This window comes from Perognathus longimembris, chromosome 8 (assembly GCF_023159225.1).
Source record: "Perognathus longimembris pacificus isolate PPM17 chromosome 8, ASM2315922v1, whole genome shotgun sequence".
Classification (NCBI taxonomy): domain Eukaryota; kingdom Metazoa; phylum Chordata; class Mammalia; order Rodentia; family Heteromyidae; genus Perognathus; species Perognathus longimembris.
Window position 1 is genome coordinate 5716170 of NC_063168.1, and position 22387 is coordinate 5738556.

General features: G+C 40.1%; 1 protein-coding gene across 1 annotated transcript in view; it reads left to right on the forward strand.

The window, feature by feature from the left end:
* Positions 1-20340, forward strand: part of Il1r1 (interleukin 1 receptor type 1) — a 40972-nt gene extending 20632 nt beyond the window's left edge. The window contains exons 3-12 of the mRNA XM_048352463.1: positions 38-101; positions 5566-5803; positions 5913-6102; positions 6887-7055; positions 9380-9445; positions 12163-12283; positions 13405-13556; positions 15514-15657; positions 16355-16522; positions 17304-20340. Of these exons, the coding sequence (XP_048208420.1) occupies positions 44-101; positions 5566-5803; positions 5913-6102; positions 6887-7055; positions 9380-9445; positions 12163-12283; positions 13405-13556; positions 15514-15657; positions 16355-16522; positions 17304-17722 (1725 nt within the window). The 5' untranslated portion in view covers positions 38-43 and the 3' untranslated portion in view covers positions 17723-20340. The remainder of the gene's footprint in view (positions 1-37; positions 102-5565; positions 5804-5912; positions 6103-6886; positions 7056-9379; positions 9446-12162; positions 12284-13404; positions 13557-15513; positions 15658-16354; positions 16523-17303) is intronic.
* Positions 20341-22387: the final 2047 nt, after the last annotated feature.

Below are 22387 nucleotides of genomic sequence, written 5' to 3' on the forward strand. Positions count from 1 at the left end.
TAACATGTTTGTCTCTTTTGTTCCTCCACTCCTTCAGGAGAATATGAAAGTGTTACTCAGACTTGCTTGCTTCATAATTCCACTGCTTTCTTTGGAGGCTGGTAAGTTGAACTGTTTCTTCTAAGTAGGTAAATGGAGGGTGATGGGGGAGGTTGGGGGAGATGTGGGAGAATGATGCAAGGGGTAACTTCAATCAAGATGCACCGTATTCATCAACTGACTTGCTGAATTGAAACACCTTTGAACTACTACTTAAGGCTAATAAAAGAAAACGAAACCTTCCCACTTCCATTGTTTTTGTCTTCTAAGAGAAACTATAATTTATAATACAGGCTGTACCTGTCCTAACAATTCCTATTGAGTTCCAGAACACAGAGCCTTCTGGTCCTTGAGCACTGTAGCTTGAAGTCCTCTTCAATATCTTGCTTCTGCTGTCACTCACCTTAGGAAATTGAGGCCAGGGAGGTACAGAACCCAGACTCCAGTGGCTTAGTTGGAGGCTCACATGCAGGTCTATGTCTCTAGTGTCTAGTCTGGGCTCCTTACCACTTTGCTGCTGCTTGAACTGGGAAGGAAATTCTGGGAAGGTGAGGCAGTCTTCATGAATCCCAAGCCAGAAACCTGCAACCAGAAATAATTGTTTTCCTTTTCTATTTATTTCCCTTTTGTCCATTCCTTACTGTATATATTTATTGGGCACTTACGATATGCCAGATGTTGGAGATACAGCAGGAAATAATCTAGACAGAAATGTCTGCCTACAAGTAGGAGAGAGATGTTCTCTTAGAAATGTCTTCCCATAAGAGAGAGATAGAATACATTAAATAAGTATTTGTGTCATGGGGTGATAAGCATTAGAAAACAATTGGAAGGCAAAGTGTCATTTTGGGGGTTAGAGGAGACAGAAAGTTAGACTTTTGGTTCTGTGGCCAGGAAAGGTGCCACTAAGAAGTTTTTTTGACTTGAACTTGAAGGAAGTCGTTGTGTAGACCTCGGGGTGGACATAGAAATATCTTGGGCAGCATATGAAAAGGCCTCGAGGCCAGTAGTACCTTACACATTACAGGAAATATGGTACTTAGCAATGTGACAGACGAGAGAAGGTGTCAGAGACGAGGTTCTTTGATGAATGAGGGGAGGGCGGAGGATCTGTAGAAGTCTGTGGACTTCTCTAACCACCTTGACCATAAATCTGACTGAAGTCAGGAATCTGAAAGGTTCTCTAAGATCCCTCCACCATTCCCCATCCACCAAATAACCTCTCTCTTCCAAACAAGATCTGACTGCTATAGTATATAGTATATAGTATATATATTTATATATATAGTATATAGTATATACTATAGTATATATATAGTATATACTATAGTATATATATTTATATATACTATATACTATATAGTATATATATATATATATATATATCAGTTTCTTCGATTCCTAGTTTGAGAATAGGTGCTGGCTTTTATTGGTTAATTTATGATATCTATTGGATCCGTCTGTTTGGAATAGATCCTCAGATCTCAGCCTCCTGAGTGGCTAGGATTACAGATGTGAGCTGTAGGGCCCAGCTGTTTCAAGCCCTTAATCTCCCTCTTTTCTATCTCATCTCATTCCTTCACCCCAGTAAATCACTGATTTGCTTCCAATCCCTGTATTTTTATATCCTCTAGAATTTTAAATCATTATGCAATGTGAACTCCTTTGGAGGGGGAGGAGTACTATTTCTCTCACTGCTTATTTTGTGATTTATTCATATCAGTTTACATGATCGCACTTGACTATTTTATTACTTAGTAGTAATACATTTTCTGAGTATATCACATTGGTTTATCCACTGATGGATATTTTGGCTATCTGTAGTTTTTGGCAAATGAAATAAAGGTGTTATTGTTTTAATGCTTTTACAAATAGTTTTCCGTAGCTTGGGCATGTTTATGGCTGTTTCAATCTTTATCTAGAAAATCTAGCATCTGGACTCCTCTTGAACCAATTCCACTGGCAGTCTTTTTCCCTCCTGTGTATGAAGCATTCTTCCCATGTTTTCTAGCACTTGGCTGGTCTGTAAATATTTTAGTTGTCATTGCTGATTTTTAAGTTGTTTAGGGGCTGCTTCTGTTCACTTGTTTAATGGGTTTCCTGGACTAATCGCCCACCCTTTCCTGTACTCAGGAGCCATCGAAGTGATTGCTTTACTAACTCAGTGGTCAACTAATGATTGGCTAAATTTTTCCTTAAATTTCTCATGGAAGATGTTCTGTATCATTTGCTGAGGGCCTCCTATTTGTGTTTGGACCTTCAACAGTTAGACTGTTTATACCTCTGCCTGAGCCTTCGTTTCTTGTTGTGTGTGACCTCAGGGTTGTTCAGATGCTCCTGCCAGGGGATGAGAACAGCCCTGCATATATATGTGCTCTTCCTTGTTCCCCAGCAAGGGGTCAGTGTTCTTCAGATCCCCCTATGGGCGATGGCTCTTATTTGTTCTGACTGGTATTGTGGCCGCAGGATGCTGTCCTCTGAAACAGCTGGCACTGAGTTTCTTCAGCAGACAATCTGGGATGGGGCTTCTCCAAATCAGGTCAATAACACCACCATTCTATGGGTGTAACTTCTGGGAGCTACCAAGTGCATGGACGAGTGGCAATGCTCCAGATATGGGACCTGGTGGGAAGTTTCAAACTGATCTGATTCTTGGAGGCTGCTAGATTTCAAGAGGATCATGGAGCTGGGAGACAGGAAGTGGGCGGAGTCACAAACCCTGACATTCTATTTTGATTTGGGGCAGGCAGCATGAGTAGAAGCAGTAGGTTATTTGTTTGTTTTGTAAATAAATGATCTTAGGATCGCTTTCCTTGATTTAGAAAATTTTTTGCTAGTCTTTTTTGGTGCTTTTATGGAGGAATGATCGTGAAGACTTTCACTGTGCTATTTTCAGTTCTTTTTTTAATCCTTAATTATTGATGCCTTTTGTTGTTATTTTGTAGTTATTTTGTTGTACATTTGTTAAGATTAGTTTTGAAGCTGCTGGTGGCTCACCCCTGTAATCCTAGCTACTCAGCAGGCTGAGATCTGAGGATCATGGTTCAAGGCCAGCCCCAGGTGGGGAAAGTCTTTGAGACTCTTATCTCCAATTAACCACCAGAAAACTGGAAGTGGCTCTGTGGCTCCAGTGGTAGAGCGCTAGCCTTGAGCTGAAGAGCTCAGGGACAGTGCCAAGGCCCAGAGTTCAAGCCTCACCATGACTGACTTAGCAGTACTTGCAAATAAAAACATTTAGTTTTGCATATTTCTGTTGTATTCCCCAACTTACTAATATTTTGTATGCCTTGCGTAGTTTTGACAGCATTGTCATCATAGATAATGGTGTTGGCGAATGACAACATTGACTTTCTTTTTAGTCTTGATACCAGTACAGTACGAACAGTCATTAGAGCAGGTACCTTGTTCCCAGCCTGATCTTACTCATGTGATGGTTGTCCTTCATGATGCTCAGTGTGATTCCTCTAGTTATGTCTGTTGAGATGGTTACATAGTTTTCTTCACCTGTGCATTTATTTTATTTATTTTTATGAATCTAACTTTGAATTTCTAAGATATGCCTAACTTTACAGTGGATGGGGTTTTCTGTTACATATTGTAGAATGTAATTAGCTAAAATATTGCAATGAAATTTTGCATGTGTGCTGAGGATGGAGATTGGTTTGTGATTTTCTTTCCTTGTAATAGTTTTGGTTCTGGTATCCGATTAATATTGTTCCTGTGGAGGAGAATTTATGGGGATTTGTGTAAAATTGGTATTATTTCCTTGACAAAGTTTAAAAGGAAACTCTTTTATGTTGCTATTTGTCATGTTTATCTTTCAGCTGGCATCCTGAACAAATGGAATATGGTAGTAATGTTGATATTAACTTTTCCATCTAGTAACTGTACTATCTGTCTGATGAGTTACTACTGTTTTCCATTACTGGTTCTTACTACTTTTTGCATTCCCAATGATTTTTTTGTTAGATGCTGGGCATTGTAGAATTTTCCATACTAAATGCTGACTTACTATTATTGTTATTATTTTTGTGGTGGTAACAGGGTTTAAACTCAGGGTCACATGCTTTTTAGACAGGTGCTCTACCGCTTGAGCCATACCTCCATTCAGTTTTTTGCACTCGATTGTTTTTGAGGTAGGGTCTTACTTTTTGTAAGATCAGTCTAGGTTACAATTCTCCTATATACTTCCTGAGTAACTGTGACGATCTGCTTGAGGTGAGGTCTTGTGAACTTTTTGCCTGGGCTAGCCTTGAACCTCTCAATCGGAGCCTCATAAGCAGCCAAAATTATAGGCACGAGTCACTGGGCCCAGCAGATAATAAATACTTTTGTAAATAATAAGTACTTCATGTAAAACATATTCTTGACCATTGTTCTGACAGAGTGGTGTTACTTGGAACTGATTCTATCCTTTAACTGACGCAGGAAAGGATGCTATGAAGACTGTCTCCCCAACTAAATGAGTCTCCACCATTTGGGGCACTCTCTGTGATGCTTCCTGATTGATGAGGTCTCTAGAGCCTTCTGGCTTTCTGGATAAGCAGTGATTCTCAGTGCTTTCCAAGCTTTGCACCTCATCATCATTTAGCCATTCACATTCTAGCATTGGGCAACTTGCTAATGTTCTGATACTGACTGTGCTTAGCTGGAAACTCAAGGGACACCATGGGCGGAATCTATAAAAACCTCCTTCTCTATTAGCAGATCTAGGGATTTCAGCATTTGCCTGGCAAATCTTCATCTACACAGATTCCCGACTCTACCTCTCAACGTATAGACACTGGCTTTCTGTGGGTTTTGTCTCTTTGGATTCAGCCTGGAAGGAATGTGGGCAGTAATTTGGGACTATTATCAGGCTCTCCTTCGTTTCCCATCTTTGTGAGATCTCTGTCCTTTTGTTCCGTCATGTTTAAGGTGTTGAACAGCATTGTCCCACGTGCATTGTTTATTATTATTTTTTTTTATTATTATTATTTTTTTTTTGGCCAGTCCTGGGCCTTGGACTCAGGGCCTGAGCACTGTCCCTGGCTTCTTCCCGCTCAAGGCTAGCACTCTGCCACTTGAGCCACAGCGCCGCTTCTGGCCGTTTTCTGTATATGTGGTGCTGGGGAATCGAACCTAGGGCCTCGTGTATCCGAGGCAGGCACTCTTGCCACTAGGCTATATCCCCAGCCCCGCATTGTTTATTATTAGATGTTTGTATGGGGAGATCCTCACTCCATTATGCCATCATGTATTGAGCAAATGTCTCTTTTCTTAAAATGTCATTATTTTTAGGATAAAGGAAGAGTAAGAAATGTTAAGAAATTAGACATATTGTATATCGCATACAGGTAATCCATGACTCAACTGTAACCAAAAGCCATTTTTCCCGACTCCCAAGATGTTGTTGCTCTTAATCACAAACTTTAATGAATTGATGTATTTAGTCACTAATGTGTTTCTAAATAGGTACTATATTAGGAAATACTGGGATATTTTCTCATGGAAAGTACCCCTTTTTTCTCTCTTTAGAAGAGAAAGAACGTGAATGTAAAGAACGTGAAGAATATGTAATTTTCCTCGCATCTGCAAATGAAATAGATGTTCGTGCCTGTCCTCTTAACCCTAATGAAAACAAGGGCACCATAACTTGGTATAAAAACGATAGCGTGACACCCATATCTACATCACAAGATGCCAGGATTCATCAGCAGAATGATAAACTTTGGTTCGTTCCTGCGAAGGTAGAGGACTCAGGACATTACTATTGTGTAGTAAGGTAAGGACGGAATTTATGTATTACCAATGTGTCCTAAGTACATACAATAGCAAAAGATGGAACAATCTTTTTAAAATATTGTTTGATTTCTGTATTTTCTTCATTTTAGAAATTCAACTTACTGCCTCAAAATTAAAATAACTACCAGTATTTTGGAGAATGAGCCCAACTTGTGCTATAATTCACGAGCTGTATTTACACAGAAACTGCACCTTGCAGGAGACGGGAAACTTGTGTGTCCTCATTTGGATTTTTTTAAAGATGAAAATGAAAAGTTACCTACAGTCCAGTGGTATAAGGTAACTTTATTATTAAAATGACAGTTTACTTTTCCATTAAATGAAATAATTTTTTTGTGTTGGATAGGCAAATGAATCTGCCAAAGTGTTTTTCAATTTGAATAGTTTCTTCTTTAGGGAGAAATGATATTTCATTGTAATATTGCATTCATTTAATTTGGAGCTTAACTGAGGCCTTACTACTGGTATTTGTATTTAACTTAGTGAAGTATAGATGAGAAAAGTAATAGTAGAAATAAAACATGTTTAAGGAGAAGACTGACCAAATTTCAGATACTTAATTGATAACTGTTTATTGCATTATATTAACTTGTGTGTTTTTCTTAAACACAGTGATCTGCAAATAAGTTGATAGTTTCTGAAGTTGGTTGATTATTATCATGTGGAACACATCATATTCCCCTTGCTCTAGTGGAACTTAGAGAAAGGATATCTTTCAGAAGTTAGGAAATACAAAAGAAATAAAATTAATAAGGGAAGGAAATATGCCAATGACAAACTACAGCATTAGCAGTTCCATTAGACATGTTTTCTTGTAAAATGAATTTTTCTTCATTTGCCTTTGTATCATAAGTCTCTGGGCACAAAAATCTTAGTAGTAACAAATAGAATGAACATTTCCTCTTCCAAAAAAGAATTAGGATATTAAAACTGATTGAGCCCAAGCAACCATTCAATTATTTTTTAAATATTAATAAACGAATGGGGAAGATGGGGTACTTTTTATGGGCAAATAGGAAGAATTTACCAATTTTCAATGTTTCTTTTCTTTCATTTTATTTAGGATTGTGAACCTCTGCTTCTCGACGATAAGCTATTCTCTGGAGCCAAAAATCAACTCATTGTGAGGAATATCTCTGAGAAACATAGAGGGAATTATACGTGTCTCATATCCTACACATACTTGGGAAAGCAATACAATATTACCCGAGTAATTGAATTTTTTACTTTAGGTGAGTCATAGCCCTAAGTCTAGGAGTTTGCATCTGGGATTGCTCAAAGACCATGATTCTAATATTGCTTTCACGGTCCAGGGAGAAGTTCAGTGACTCCACAAAGGACCCCATGGTAGGAATTATCTTTGTTACTGAATACTATGTAAATATATTCCATTCCCATTTTAAATGGAATGCCGCTTGAACAGAGAAGTCATGGGCGACATTGTCCAAATGCTGCAATAGGTGTCTTCTTAGATGTGGCCAACCACGATTCTGCCAGAGAGCTCTGGGGTTCCTTTGGCTTGGGTAGGAGCATGTTCTGAGATCCTGAACTTGGGGTGTCTAAGGTCTGTCATCAAGAGTCTTTAGCATTGGATTGGAGGTGTAGCTTAGATATGGAACATATGCATAGAATCCTTGAGACTTTTAGTTCAATTCTCCGTATGGAAAATGGAGAGAAAAAGGAAGAGTCTTTACCACGAATGGGGTGGAAGGCAATAGGTTGTGGCAAAGATTTGGTTCCCAGAATCTAGCTCTTGATCATTCCGTGATAGCTCAATTACTTAATCTCTCTAAGCCTGTTTCCTCCTTGATAAGATGCTGTCACCTCCTAAAGTTGTCTGGGAGATTAGGGACCAGGTATGCTCACCTGGTATACATGTGTCTAATACACAGTAGTGCTTGGCACAAAACACATGTGTAGCTAGTAGGTGTGTAGGAGCTGTTCTTCATTTTTCTTAGTTCTGTGCAACTGTGTCTCATGTTTAAAGCTATTTCTTAAGAAAGTGAAGCAAAATGTAGTTCCACAAATTACCTGTGTGGAAGTGAGCAGAATAATAATATATAATTAATATAATAATATAATAATATAATAATATAATATAATAATAATCTTTCTATTAATAGCAGTCATGAGCAAGAAGAGTTTACGAAGAGTTTATCTAGCCAGACTGTGTTTACAAATTAAAGAGTTGTCTATTAGTAATTATATTGGGAAAACTGTTATAAAAATTGGGACCATCCCAGACCAGCTGAGAACAGGATAGTCCCACATATAGTTATATTGTTCAATCCTATAAATAATTAACTTTTCAGAGATTAGTTTTATTGAATAAAAATTTCTTACCTTGGTCCCATAAGGATCAATGAATCTTAATTTTCAGTGGTCTTAATTTTACTGCCATATTCTTGAGTTTTCAGCCACCTGCTCCCTATTATTGTATACTCATGGTTATTATTATTGTTTCTTTTTTTTGTTACCAGTTCTGGGACTTTAACTCAGGGCCTAGGTTGTCCCTGGCTTCTTTTTGCTCAAGGCTTGTGCTCTACCACTTGAACCTCAGTGCCACTTCTGGCTTTAATTATATTTGTGGTGCTGAGGAATCGGACCCAGGGCTTCATGTATGCGAGGCAAGCACTCTATCACTAGGCCGTATTCCCAGCCCATTATTAGTTCTTAGGACACAACAAACAAAACAATGGGTAGAACTGTAGAGAGCACAAGGCACTGGGGAATTCCACGCTAATGTGGTGTAAGTATTCTCTGACCATCTCAGTTGTGGAAGTAATACATTTCACTCAGGGTGGTTTGTTTTACTCCAGAACCAGGCCAGTGATAGTGATATTCTTGCTCTTTCTTGGACTCAAAAAGTATTTATTGAGTATGTACTATGTGTGAGGGACTCTCTTACACATATATCAATAAACAAAAATGGAAGTGTTTTGTCTTTACCATGTCTTTATTTGCCCGTAAAGGAATACTGGTAGCACATTCAAGTTCATGGATTGTCAATTTCCTCTTGCAGAGGAATACTCACTCTAAACCTTTGGAGACAGTATTCTATAGATGAGTAAACTGTATGTGTGAAGGTCTTGCTAGTTTTCTGATTATTTTAGTGAATTATGTCAGATTGCTTGTTCTCCTTTGGGTCTAATGATCCAAAGGTACTAAACACAATTAGTTTTTCTGGCCAGTTGGTGCTTTTCCGTAGCTATTGCATCTCTTGATTTTCCATGAGTAAGGTCCTTTTCAGAAATACCAAGGTCCTGCTGTTGCTGCTTCTGCTGGTGGAGGTGGTGGTGGTGGTGATGGTGTGTGTGTGTGTGTGTGTGTACCATACCTTTTGGCTCAAAGGGCCCAGCTTTCTAGCTTTACTGTGGGTCATCTTCTGGCTGCTTTCTGCTGTGGGCTTCTTTCCTTCTCCTCTTACCTTCCCTCTCCTGCTCTGTATTCTCTAAGTGCTCCAGGGACCTTTTGGCCAGCTGTCATTTAGCATGTTATGAAAGTGTGATTCTGACCCTTGAGAGTCTGAGAAACCCTGTATGTGTTCTTCTTTCAGAGGAAATCAAGACCCATAGACCTGTGATTGTGAGTCCAGCGAATGAGACCAAGGAAGTGGACCTGGGTAAGTGAGTTCCAAACAGGAAATGCTGAAAGCCTTATTTAGAACTGAAGATGAAGATACATTATGCATTTAATATATGTAATTAAAGCCTTTACCGAATAAACCAGTATAGAGAGGGGATGCAGCACCGACTATATCTTAACTTCTCTTCCTGTGGTACCAGAGATTGAAATCAGGGCTTTTTGCATCTTAGGCAAGCACTCTTACCACTTGAGCCATAGCCTCTGCCCATGTCCTTCCTTCCCATCTTCCTTCCTTCCTTCCTTCCTTCCTTCCTTCCTTCCTTCCTTCCTTCCTTCCTTCCTTCCTTCCTTCCTTCCTTCCTTCCTTCTTTCCTTCCTTCCTTTCTGATATGTTGCCTCTCATGGCAAAAATGTCATCATATCTAATTTGCCCACTCTTACTTTGTTGAGGATACTCACTACCTACAAAAAACACCAACCAAAGACCAAGTTCAAAATACTGAGGAATACGAATGTAACTTGTGAGACTGCCACAGTATTTCTTATCATCAAAGTTAAGCTGCTAGGAAGAAGGGTAAGACTACAGATAAAAAAAGATGATAGTTATTCTAGGAAAAAAATGTTTCCAAGTCAGTGAAAAATGTTTTATTTTAAGAATAAAGAGTCATCCTTTTCACACGGTGGAGTATCCAGTTTGTCACCAGGAGGCTGGCGTTTCATCCGTTTAGAGGAGGCAGGGACCACCTGCAGTCCCAATGCTCCAAATCTAAGGCAGAGGGATCTAAAGTTCAAAGCCAGCTTTTGTCTGGGAACATCAAGAGAGAGGGAGGGAGGGTGTTGGAGGGGGGGGAAGAGGAAAAAGAATAGAAAGGAGAGAGGAAACAAGAGAGAGGGAATGGGATATGCTTAATATGATGAGTACAAAGATTTAGGTCAACAGAGAAAGTCCAAAATTACAAAAAAAACCACCACACTAATTGTGTTTAGTACCTTTGGATCATTAGACCCAAAGGAGAACATATATGGCTACTGATGAATGCCGAGCAATCTGACGTAACTCACTAAAATAAGCAGAAAACTAGCAAGGCCTTCACAAGTATATTTTACTCATCTATAGAATACTAGATCCAAAGGTTTAGAGTCAGTATTCCTCTGTGGCCAAGAGGAAATTGACAATCATGAACTTGAATGGGCTACTAGTATTCCTCTACAGGCAAATAAAGAATTAAACACTGTAAAAACAAAATACTTCCACTGATAAGAAATGTACTCACTCATGGGCTGGGGATATGGCCTAGTGGCAAGAGTGCCTGCCTCATATACATGAGGCCCTGGGTTCGATTCCCCAGCACCACATATACAGAAAATGGCCAGAAGTGGCACTGTGGCTCAAGTGGCAGAGTGCTAGCCTTGAGCAAAAAGAAGCCAGGGACAGTGCTCAGGCCCTGAGTCCAAGCCCCAGGACTGGCCAAAACAAAACAAAACAAAACAAAACAAAACAAAAAGAAATGTACTCACTGCCTTATGTATGTAACTGTAACCCCTCTGTACATTACTTTGACAATAAAAAATTAAAAATGAATAAATAATTAATTAACAAAGGAAAAATAATAAAAATAAGACAATGAAAAAAATAAGTTTAAAAGAAAATGTATATGGATAGTCTTCTTGATTTGGTGGTAGAAAGGGCTTTTAGAAAAAAGTATGTGTACAATGGAAAATATTTTTAAATGTGTAAACTTTGATCAAAGATAGATATATATACACATATATGCAAACATATTATCTATATACATATATAGATAAATAGAGATAGATATCTATGTCTATAAAGAGATGTACATCAAAGACTTTTCACAAACAAAAGTAAAACGAAGGAGGGTAACCCGAAAGTTTTGGGGAACGTTTTTCATGTGTAATGGGGAACATCTTTCACGTTGCACTAAGGAGTCCCTGCTTGTCAGGAAGCGTCATCTGAGGATGAGGTTAGATCATGGACTAGGTGCTTTAGGAGCAGTTCTGAAAAGAAAAGCCAATGGGCACTAAGCTTATCAATATATGGTCATTTACTGTGAGCACTGAGTGTAGCTCAATGGAAGAGAATGACCACTTTTATGCTGTAAAACCCTGGGGTTCAATCCCCAGCACGACAAAACAATAATAACACACCACACACACATGAGAACACACACACACACACACACACACACACACACACACACCAAATGCTGGTGAAAATTTAATTTAATTTACTTTATTGTACTCATAGATCTCCTTTAATTGAGTTCTCCTTCCCGGTTTAAATTCAAAGTAATGCTCTGGATATAGATAAACCTGGCAGTATAACCAAGCCTGTTCAAGGGGATGTTAACCATAATGCTGAGCAATTAAAAATAGATTAGGTTTACAATAAGGAAAATCTAAATGAGAGTACGTCTATGTTAAGAAATCCTAAGCAACTACAAACCAGCCAGTTTGGGAGGAGTGACCATCGAGGCTGAAATTTCCAATTCACAGCCAATTACAAAATAGGTAATAAGATCTCACAAAGTTTCATAGGTGTATGGAGACAAGGGAAGAAAGGGCAAAGATAAAGTTATTTATCTGAGGAGGGTGATGTTAAGGACAATTTTCTTTTTTTCTCTGCACTTTTTTGTCTGTAATTTAAAATTTTATCTACTAGCTATTTAGTAATACAGAGAGATCTGACTAAACATTAATTCATTCTTTGATTAAAAATGCACTGCTTTGCAGGATCCCAGATACAGTTGATCTGTAATGCCACTGGAAAACTCAGTGACATAGTCAGCTGGAAGTGGAACGGGTCAGAAATCCTTGTCATTGATGACCCAGTGCTGGAGGAGGACTACATGTTGTAAGTACACCCGTCACCGTTGATAGTAACTTATACGCTGCATTTGGGGACCCTTTATATAATCTTTCATTGAACATGGAGGGTACCTGGGAGTTCCTTATTCCTCACCTTTTGCTGCTGATTGTGTTGTTGTTTTGTGTGTATATGTTGGTCCTGGGCTTTGAACTCTGGGCCTGGGCACTATCCTTGAGCTTTGTTACACAAGGCTAGTGCTCTACCATGTGAGCCACAGCTCCACTTCTGGCTTTTTTCCCCTTTCTGTTTTTTTAGTTAGTTGGAGATAAGAGTCTCAGGGACTTTCCAGTCTGGGCTGCCTTTCAAGTGCAGTTCTCAGTTCTCAGCCTTTTGAGTAGCTAGTCTCACAGGCGTGAGCCAGTTTTTACTGTTAGCGAAACAGGATTTGTAAGATCTGACACACTGTGGTGCAGATTCCAAATCAGTTAGAAGCCTTTCTCTTAAATTCAGTAATGAATGGTGCAACCGTGCAATAAATTCCTCTTGATATTTTTTCCCCTTAGAGTTTAGGAGTTTTCATTTGTCCTAAAGTTACTAAAGAAAAATTCATGAGAAAGCATTCTTTCTTGTAAAATACGGGCCACTTCCCGAATTTGCCCTTGGCGTAGGGCTGTGCAGCCTTCTCTACTGTACCAGTTTTAGCAAACGTGCAGCCAAAGCTAGCACTTCTTCGTGCTTATTAAGAACCAAGAACTCTAAAAAGCTTCTCCTGTCTTCTTCTGTCTGTGGACCTGTTGGAGGAGGCTTCCATGACACCTTCCCAGTCCTGGTGAAGACTTTGTCCTCTGCCTCAGTCTACCCTTGTTTAACATATGCTTTTCTGTACTCCACGGAAGATAGAATGCACGTGTTTGTAGTTTTCCTGTCTGAAGCTCATCATCTTTACTACTTTCTGTGTTCCTGCGTCTGTTACTGACAGTAATCTCAGGGCTACAATTCAATCAGACCCAGCGGTCTGATTGTTATGTTACCCTGTAAGTAGGGTAGGTGGTTATTTCCGCTGCAATATATGCTACAAATGCAGAAATAAACCAAACACATATATCTTATTCATAGCTGGTGCAACATCGCTGCCTAACTCCATTGACCTTCTGTCTTTTGAACAGTGTGGAAAATCCTTCAGACAAAATAAGGAACACACTCATCACAACACTTAATATCTCAGAGGTCAGAAGTCAATTTTATTTATACCCATTCATCTGCGTGGCCAGGAACACAGACAAGATCAGTGAAGCTTATGTCCAATTCATACACCCAGGTAAACGACAAGCTAGTTACTTGAAGTGCAATTTGTTGCTGTTGTTTTTACGATTTGTTTTTAATAGGATTCCATGACCTAGAGGTTTTCAACCTGACTTCCTCTGCCCAGAATGCTCTTTCCTTCCTCTTCAGCTACGAAACTTCTAGTCCTTTTTCCCTTCTCAGCTGAACTGTGTGTTCTCAGTGGCATACTTTTCTATTCCAATGTGTACTCTCTCTCCCAGCACTGTATCTGCTAGACTTAGTTTTCTTGACGGTAAATTCTATGATGGTGCCAGCCATTTATCTTAATAATTATTCTATTTCCAGAAGTACTAATAACTGAAGTTTGCTACAGCATGGGAACCTAACAAGTGTTTGTTTTTGTGGGTTTTTTTTTTTTTTTGCCAGTCCTGGGTCTTGAACTTAGGGCCTAAGCACTGTCCCTGGCTTCTGTTTGCTCAAGGCTAGCTTTCTACCTCTTGAACCACAGTGCCACTTCTGGCCTTCTTTTTGTTTGTTTATGTGGTACTGAGGAATTGAACTCAGGGCTTCATGAATGCTAGGCAAGGACTCTACCACTAAGCCACATTCCCAACCCCCCAATACATGTTTTTAAGTAAATAACTTCATGAAGAATGCTTAGAAACATAAATAGCTGCTTCATAAAGGGAATGCCTGAAGTCATTGGTCTTCATGAGTTGGTATGGTCAGGAAGTATTGGAAATATCTTTCTACCAAAATAAATTCCAGGCGGATCAAAGAATTAGACTGAACAAATTAAGTTACAGGCTTTTAGATGTTATTTTCTGGGTGCCTGCACATGCACTGACATTTAAAATTCCTTTTATGTTCTTTCCTTTCCTATTTTCAGCCTCCTCTCCCTTATCTTCTCACTGCTTATTCCCTTCCCCGGCTTCCTCTGTCACTGCTATGGATGAGTAGCTAGAAAGAGCAGCCACAGAATGCAGAGATCACTTAGCAGAGGATCACAGTAGCTCAATAGCTAGGTACATATGATCCCATAAGATGACGCTAAGCGAAATGAACTCGAGGATATGGACCAAGAGGTTTATCATTGTTGTTGTTACTTTTAATGTACTATGTGTAATTATTTCTTTTTTACTTCTTTGCTATTTATTTTTTATTTCCTTTATTGTCAAAGTGAAGTACAGAGGGGTTACAGTTTCATATGAAATTATTTCTTTTTTCTTCTGTTTATCTTACATATGGTTTAGCCTTTGTTGTCACTGTATTTGGTTTTGGTACCCTGGGTATTGTATATGTGTTTGTCTGAGTTAGGGAAGGGGCACGTGAAAATGGTGAGACAAAGGGTAAATGGCGAATCAATGTATCAGCGATACTTACAAGACAATATGTTATAAACTAACTGTACAAAAACTCGGGGGGAGGGATTGGAGAGGAGGGAAGGTGGGAGAAAAATGAGGGGGAAGATAACAGGTTTGACAAGAAAAGTACTCACCACCTTATGTATGTTACTGTAAGCCCTCTGTACATTACTTTGACAATCAAAATTTTAAAAAGAATGCAGAAATATATCTACATATCTACATATCTACATACATACATATATACATATATATATGTATATATATCCCTCCTTCCCTCTCCTCTAGCTTTTGGCTTTTCTACCTAAAGACACTTCTGTAGATTCTGAGTCTTTTGAATTCTTGTACTGTGAAGTGATCTATCTTTAGTATATTTTTTCTTAATGTGTATGGTGCTATTTAGATGGAAACTTAATAGAATGTGCTCTAGTTTTATAGCTTGTCCAGGTTAGGTTGCTTTCTGTACTTAGTATCAATTAATAATTATAACAACGGATGAGCTAATACTGTCTGAATGTTAGGATATTATCAAATGTGTCTTCCCTGTGATGAAAATAGAAAAGTTGCTATGTTCAAAGTTGTGATTCTTTTTGGTGTTAATGCATTTCTTCCTCTTTTCTGCTACAGTTCCTGATTTCAAGAATCACATAATTGGAACATTTGTCCCATTAACAGTTATGATTGTGTGCTCAGTATTCATCTATAAAATCTTCAAGGTCGACATTGTGCTTTGGTACAGAGATTCTTGCTCCCATTTTCTCTATACAAAAGGTATAATTTTGTATCCACACAACAAGTTCTCCTTGGGGATATAGATGGTGATGAAGAAAATGTTTACCAAAGAGTCAGAATGAAAAGTGCTGGCAGATATAAGGATGTTGGTTATTCTTAGACTTAATTATAGTTTTATAATTGACTTAAGTAGACTGAATTTCAGTGTTTTCTAAGTTCCGCCTTTAGCATTCAAGCTGCAGGATAAACAGACATTTGGAGCAGCTGTGTATGAATTCCGTTACTCAGAATCCATTGCTGGGCGCATGCTCTGTGTAGCTCACTCCATGGCCCACTTTCAAGTGGAAGGAATGGATAGATGTTCACCCATCAGGGGAAGTCTCTTCCTTTTGGTAAAACACCATAGTAAGATATAAGAGGCAGACTAGACAGAGATTATTAGGGCTGAGATGTTTGGGGGAAGAAGATAAGACTAAAGAATTAAGGACATTTTAAGACCGCATGTGCGTGAGGTGGTCACTAATGCGAGAGAAGAATAGCTAGTTGTATGGAGAGCTTGTCGTATGGAAGAGGTGAACACTGTAAAATGGTATCCTACTTTGAGTATTGCTCCCTCAAATTGTGCACTGAATGAAAAAGATGCATGTTTTATTGGTAGGTGTGTGTTTGTGATACTGACTTCATCAAATCATTTGCATTTCCTTTTGCTTCTAAATATTAGACCTTTCCTGTTCAGCTTCAGATGGGAAGACCTATGATGCATATATACTCTACCCAAAGACTTTCATGGAAGGCTCCACCTCCAACTCAGATATTTTTGTGTTCAAAGTCTTGCCCGAGGTCTTGGAAAACCAGTTTGGATATAAGCTGTTCATTTATGGAAGAGATGACTACGTTGGAGAAGGTATGGGTAGGAGTAACGCACAGGAGTAATAGGCTTATTGTTGAAACCACTAATCTGTAAGTTTGCTGTAGTGTGGGTATGCATGTTTTAAAATTTTAAACATTTCTTCATAGTTTTGTATGTGTATGCATATGTAGGTGTGAGGGGAGTGTGTGTGTGTGTGTGTGTGTGTGTGTGTGTGTGTGTGTTTGCTGGTATTGGGCTTGAACTCAGAGCCTTAAGCTCTTATTTGGCTTTTTTGCTCAAGGGTGGTGTTCTGCTTCTTTACCCACACCTTTACTTTTGGCATTTAGCTGGTTAATTGGAGATAAGAGTCTCACGGACTTTTCAGCCTACATTGGCTTTGAACTGGGACCCTCAGGTCTCAGTCTCCTAAGTAGTGAGGATTTCAGGCATGAGCCGCTGGTACCCAGCCTAACCTTCATATTTATTAAGTGAAAAGTATTTACCTCTGTTGTAGTCTGATAGATCATTAAGTCATTGATTTATATCTGTTTCAGAAAACATAATGACTAATTAGTGGTGATGACTAGTGGTTATGAATACAATAAATTAGTAAGTCATTTATAAATTTTTGACCGAAATTTTTCGGAGTTCTAAGTGGAATATTCAATTTTTGTAGGCCGTTGTTTGATCTGACCCATAAAACAGGACAAACCTTTAAGCCTGAGTAAAAGGAGCGAAAGGGAGCCTGAGGAGGCATAGCGGATGCGGTGGGAAGAAACCTGTGGAGGCTTGGTACTGCCATGTGACTGATCACAAACTGCTTCCTGTTTTTCAGATACTATTGAGGTCACTAACGAAAACATAAAGAAGAGCAGAAGACTGATTATTGTGTTAGTGAGGGATGTGTCAGGCTTCAGCTGGCTGAGCCATTCCACAGAGGAGCAACTAGTGATGTACAACGCACTCATTCAAGATGGAATCAAAATTGTCCTGCTGGAGCTGGAGAAAATTGAAGACTATGAGAAAATGCCAGAATCCATTAAATTTATTAAGCAGAAACATGGGGTCATCCGCTGGTCAGGGGACTTGAGAGAGGGACCACAGTCCTCAAAGACTAGGTTTTGGAAAAAGGTCAGGTACTACATGCCTGCTCAGCAGCGCTTGCCTTCATCCAAACACCAGTTGTTGTCCCTGACCTCGAGGACAGGCACTATGGAGAACTTGCACAGGGAGCTTCAATTGCCTCTTGGGTAGCGTGGAGAAGCCGGGTGTTCCTGTTGCATGCACTGCAGGCTGGGCTGTTGCCTCCTGCTGACTTGTATAGTCATGAAACGTACCTGTGTGGTCCCTTGTCCCCAAAGTAAACTGGAATCAGACAGCGAAGGGAACAGGACTTAGTGACAAGAGCAGGCCCAAGCAGTTTAGAGCAGAGGGTTGGGATGACCTTCATGTACGACGACAAAAGGCTCCCTGACTGTTGGAGCAGCTAAGAAAGGTCACTCGGACAGGGAGGAGAAGACCAAGACATGGCCACCAGGTAGAGATGGTTTTACGCATTTGTTCAGAGCACCGAGGCTGAGCTGTGGCCATTGCAGGGCCAGTGACCCGGGTGAGGCTCTTCTGGGCAGCACTGTAGGTACTGTAGACTGACATAGAGGAAGGACATGTTTCTTATTGGCTTGAGTTTGTCAGATGCATCCTCTACCAGCAATCAGATTCCCAAGACCAAATTTTATTGGCAGACTTTGAACACTGTCATTTCATCGGGGACTGAGATTCTCCAGGAATCCAAGGTGGCCAAATCCCTTTATCTTTCTGCAGAGCGGAATTTCAAAAGCAGCAGTAGCAGGAATTAAGCCACCTCTTCCCCCTCTTCGTGTTTTCTGCGGAATGCCCATCCTGTTCTTCTTTGTTCTGCATTGTACTTGACTCCTTTGCTTCTTTGGGGAGACTGCTTTGCAATGCCCTCCTTCCTCTCCTCTAGCATGAGCACACTTTGAAGTTTCAAATGCTGCTCTCCTCACATCCTGGAAAACCTCAGAGGGTCTCCTCCTGCTCAAGAGCTAAAGCCAGTGTTCTCCGCCAGGGTGTCACTACTCCAGCCCTCCCAACATGTCCTCCCAACCTTCCCTCTGCCATCCTGTGGTGTGAGTCCCAGGTCTGTCCCCGGGACTCCATCTTGGCTGTATCTCCTTGCATCTATCCCCTGACCTGAATTTCTTCTTGCGTTCTCTCCAGCTGAAATCCAAGTTGATATCAGTGCTGAAGTTCCCAGGGTCCTTTCCCTAAGAGATTCCATTCTAAAGCCCCAAATCCCTCCCTGCCAGTCTGTGGGTGCTGCCTCTAGGTTAGCACTTTCGGAAATAGCTCCTTCTCTGGCCGGAGTCTGTGCTGTCTGAGGGAGAGGTGACAGGTGACTGCCCTTTCCTGCCTGCCAAAAACGATGTGCACATGTGTTAAAGGTTGTGTACTGCTTTGTTATTTAAACATGTTCCCAGATCATTGCATTTAATTTGTTGTAATAAGGCTAATTCTAGATGTAGAGAAAATTCCTTTTTAAAAAAAAATTACCCCATTAATTCCAGTTGATCTAGTACATGAACTTGTGTTTTCTGGCCACTAGTCCAATGCTAAAAGTACTTGATTTTAGGTCAGTAACGGTCCCTTTACCACCTACTTGATACACATGTGAGAAGAAATGATAGATTTTTTTATTTTCAAGGTGGCAACTGAACCCACTTTTTATGTAAGAAACAAATCTGACACTTTTCAGTGTTGGAATATATAAACAATATGTTTGGATTTTATACAAACATGTTTTAACTTGCATATATTCTTTCTATAAAAGTCAATACTTCTTATTCAATTAAAAGTGACAGAAAAAGATTTTGGGGGTCTAGAAAAGGCATTTTCTCCAATTTGATGACAACCTTCAGGATCATTAGAATAAATCTTGAAATTTGCAAGGCTGGGTTCATAGGCTATTTATTGAAGACCGAGGACAGTTCTAAAAGTTGTCTGAACATGGATTGTTTGCTTTTCATATTTTGAGTATCTAACAGTAGGGGTGCACACAAACCCTTCTTTGGAAGGGCATTTCCCCATTAAAATGTTCAGAGCTGAACAAGCACATCGTCGAAGGTTTTTGGCCACCCTTTTTGTTCCTGCTTTCTCCTGACTCCTGTCTGAATACGTTGGCAAGCACAATGTCCAGAAAGCAAGCTTAGAAAGAGTGGCAACATGGGCTACAAAGAAAGTGGGGGTAAGGACAAAGAGAATTCCACGTAGTGAGTCACCTGGAGTTTAGGGAACAAAAGAAAAGGGGAGAACCTTAACTTGGCAGAAATCCCAGACAGGAAAGTGCAGAAAGGCTCCCTATCTAGCAGGGAATGCATCCAGAAAGGAAGCTAAGTTCCCGGCCACTCCTTCAACTTCCTTAGACTGACCATCCCAGCCCCCAAAGCTCTTTCTTCTATAAGATCCCATTCACAGATGTCACTGCCATTTAAGACAGTATTTATTTTTTTAATAAAGAGTCGACCTAAGTGTTGAGGATTTGAAAATACAGTCAAGTATTTAATTATCAGTGGATAAAACTGGCTTAACCGGATTTTGTATTTTCTCTCTCCTGCTTTCCTGCTGAAAATACTTACTTTCAATGGAAGAGAAAGTATTGAGCCACTTTAAATGACACTTTTAATAACATATTTGTCCTGGTTAATGATGAAGGTTCTTTTTTTTAAAAACTAAGACTTAATTGTATAATTCTGTGGCAAATGCCAGATATTTTTATATTGTAAATCATCAAATTTGTGTACAGCGTGTCATTGATCAATTGGCTGTACTTGTTTTCCAATAAAACTGTTAAAGCTAATACTGGCTGCTCAAGTCCGTTTCTTTACCTGCTGTCTTCATAGCCACCTCGAGGCTACCTTTAGGATGAGGATCCTTTCTGCAGGGAGTTCTTCCAGGGGTGGGCCTAGGGAGAGGGGAGTGGATGAGGGTCACTGGCCAAACAACATGGCCTGACTTCTACTGGGTACCACCATCTTTACTTCATCTGTTCCTGTTTCTAGAATGGACTAATGGACTAGGGATGAGAGTATGGCTGAGTGTATACTAGGCAATAGGTTCAATTCCCCAGCATGCAGAGAGACACAGAGAGAGCCAGAGCCAGAGAGAGAGAGAGCCGAGAGAGAGAGAGAGAGAAAGAGAGAGTCAAAGAAATAGAGCCACAGACAGATAGATAGAGCCAGAGCCAGAGCCAGAGAGAGAGAGAGAGAGAGAGACAGAGAGAGAGACAGAGAGAGACACAGAGAGAGACAGAGAGAGAGAGAGAGCCAAAGAAAGAGAAAGAGAGTCAAAGAAATAGAGCCACAGACAGATAGATAGAGCCAGAGCCAGAGAGAGACCAGAGAGAGGGAGGTCTTATCCTGCTGGTTTCAAACTCCCCTCCTCCCCATGCTGCCTGCAGCTTCCACCAACTTTTTTTTTTTGTTTGTTTCCTGTTACCAGCTCAGGTGTACTACCAAGGATGAACATCAAAAGTAGGCAGACCACCCCAAGATCTCACCCAGTGCCCCACAAAGTGATCTGAGCAGCCTGTGTGTGTAGTCAGGAAGAAGGTGTGGCAAGAAGGTGTCTGCACCAATCATGGCTGAGCTCTCATGCAAATGAGGGATGTCTTTGCACCAATCATTGCACAGCAGTCCTTTATGATAATGAAGAATGTGTGCACACCAATCATAGGTCTGCTAGTGATTTTCCATCTCTTCTGGATGGAAGTGGTCTCTGTGGAGGCAAAGTCTGGTACAAGCCGATTTCGGGAATGGTGCCTTCTGGAGTCAGAGTCACGTTTTGGACACAGAACAGCTGCTCTTGGCGCGAGGAAGGTCCAGTGGCCTGGCTTCAGTCCAGGCAGCCAGGGCTTTGGGGCTCCAGTAAAAGGTTTAACAGCTGGTCATCTAAGTGGTCAATGCTCTCCAGCTCTTAATGTCTCAGGAGAATTTTTAGAAAGTAAATAGTGAAAGATGTGTTTACAGCAAAGAGTTGTCATTAACTGTGCTTTAACAGTATTCAACACTCTTCTAATAATGCCTAATTCCTTCCCAGGGCCCCAGGGAGAGGTGAATCCCTCTATTTCACTATTTCTATCTTTCTGTGGATAAAGGCATCGTTTGTATAGACATTCACATTTCACCGAGGGCTTTCCTTTATTTTCTCCTTTGACAGAAAGGAACAAACTTGGTGCATGCTGGAAAGCTAGTAAATTCTAATGATCTCTGCGAACATTTGCACCTGCTCAGTCCCTTCCTTCTCCCCTCTCAGAACCCTCCAAGGGTGGGTGGAGATAACAGATGAGCTGAGAGCCCAGGAGTTCCCACAAGAAATGCTGCCTTCACCATCTCCGTGGCATGAGGCCTGAGGCAAACTATTTGGGCCTCAGTTCCCTTGTCAACGAAATGCACAAAACCCCCCAATTGATAGAATTATATAAGGTTTGAAAAGTCCTCAGACAATGGCAGCTTTGTTTTGGTTTTATTTGAGTCCTAGTAGAACCTGCCAGTAGAGTGGATACAGAGGAGTTGTACCTGCTCAGCGCTCCCAAATGGGAACGAATGCTCAGTGCTCTAAAAATCCACAGCGTTGTCAGTTTCTATATGACAGATTGGTCACACTCCAGCGCAATGCCTAAGCAATGCCTCATGACAAATTTAAAATGAAGAGGCTAGAAAAGTTGTGTATTCAAAATTTCTCATCTAAGGAATGTAGCATTTCCTACAATATTTTCATACTTTTACCAGTTCGTTTTTTAAGGGTACACTGCTAGGAAAATCAACCTTAATCTCTATTAGAACGTTTTGTTTGTTTCTTTATAAAATAACATTTCATGATTCAATAGAAAATAGATTTTGGGGG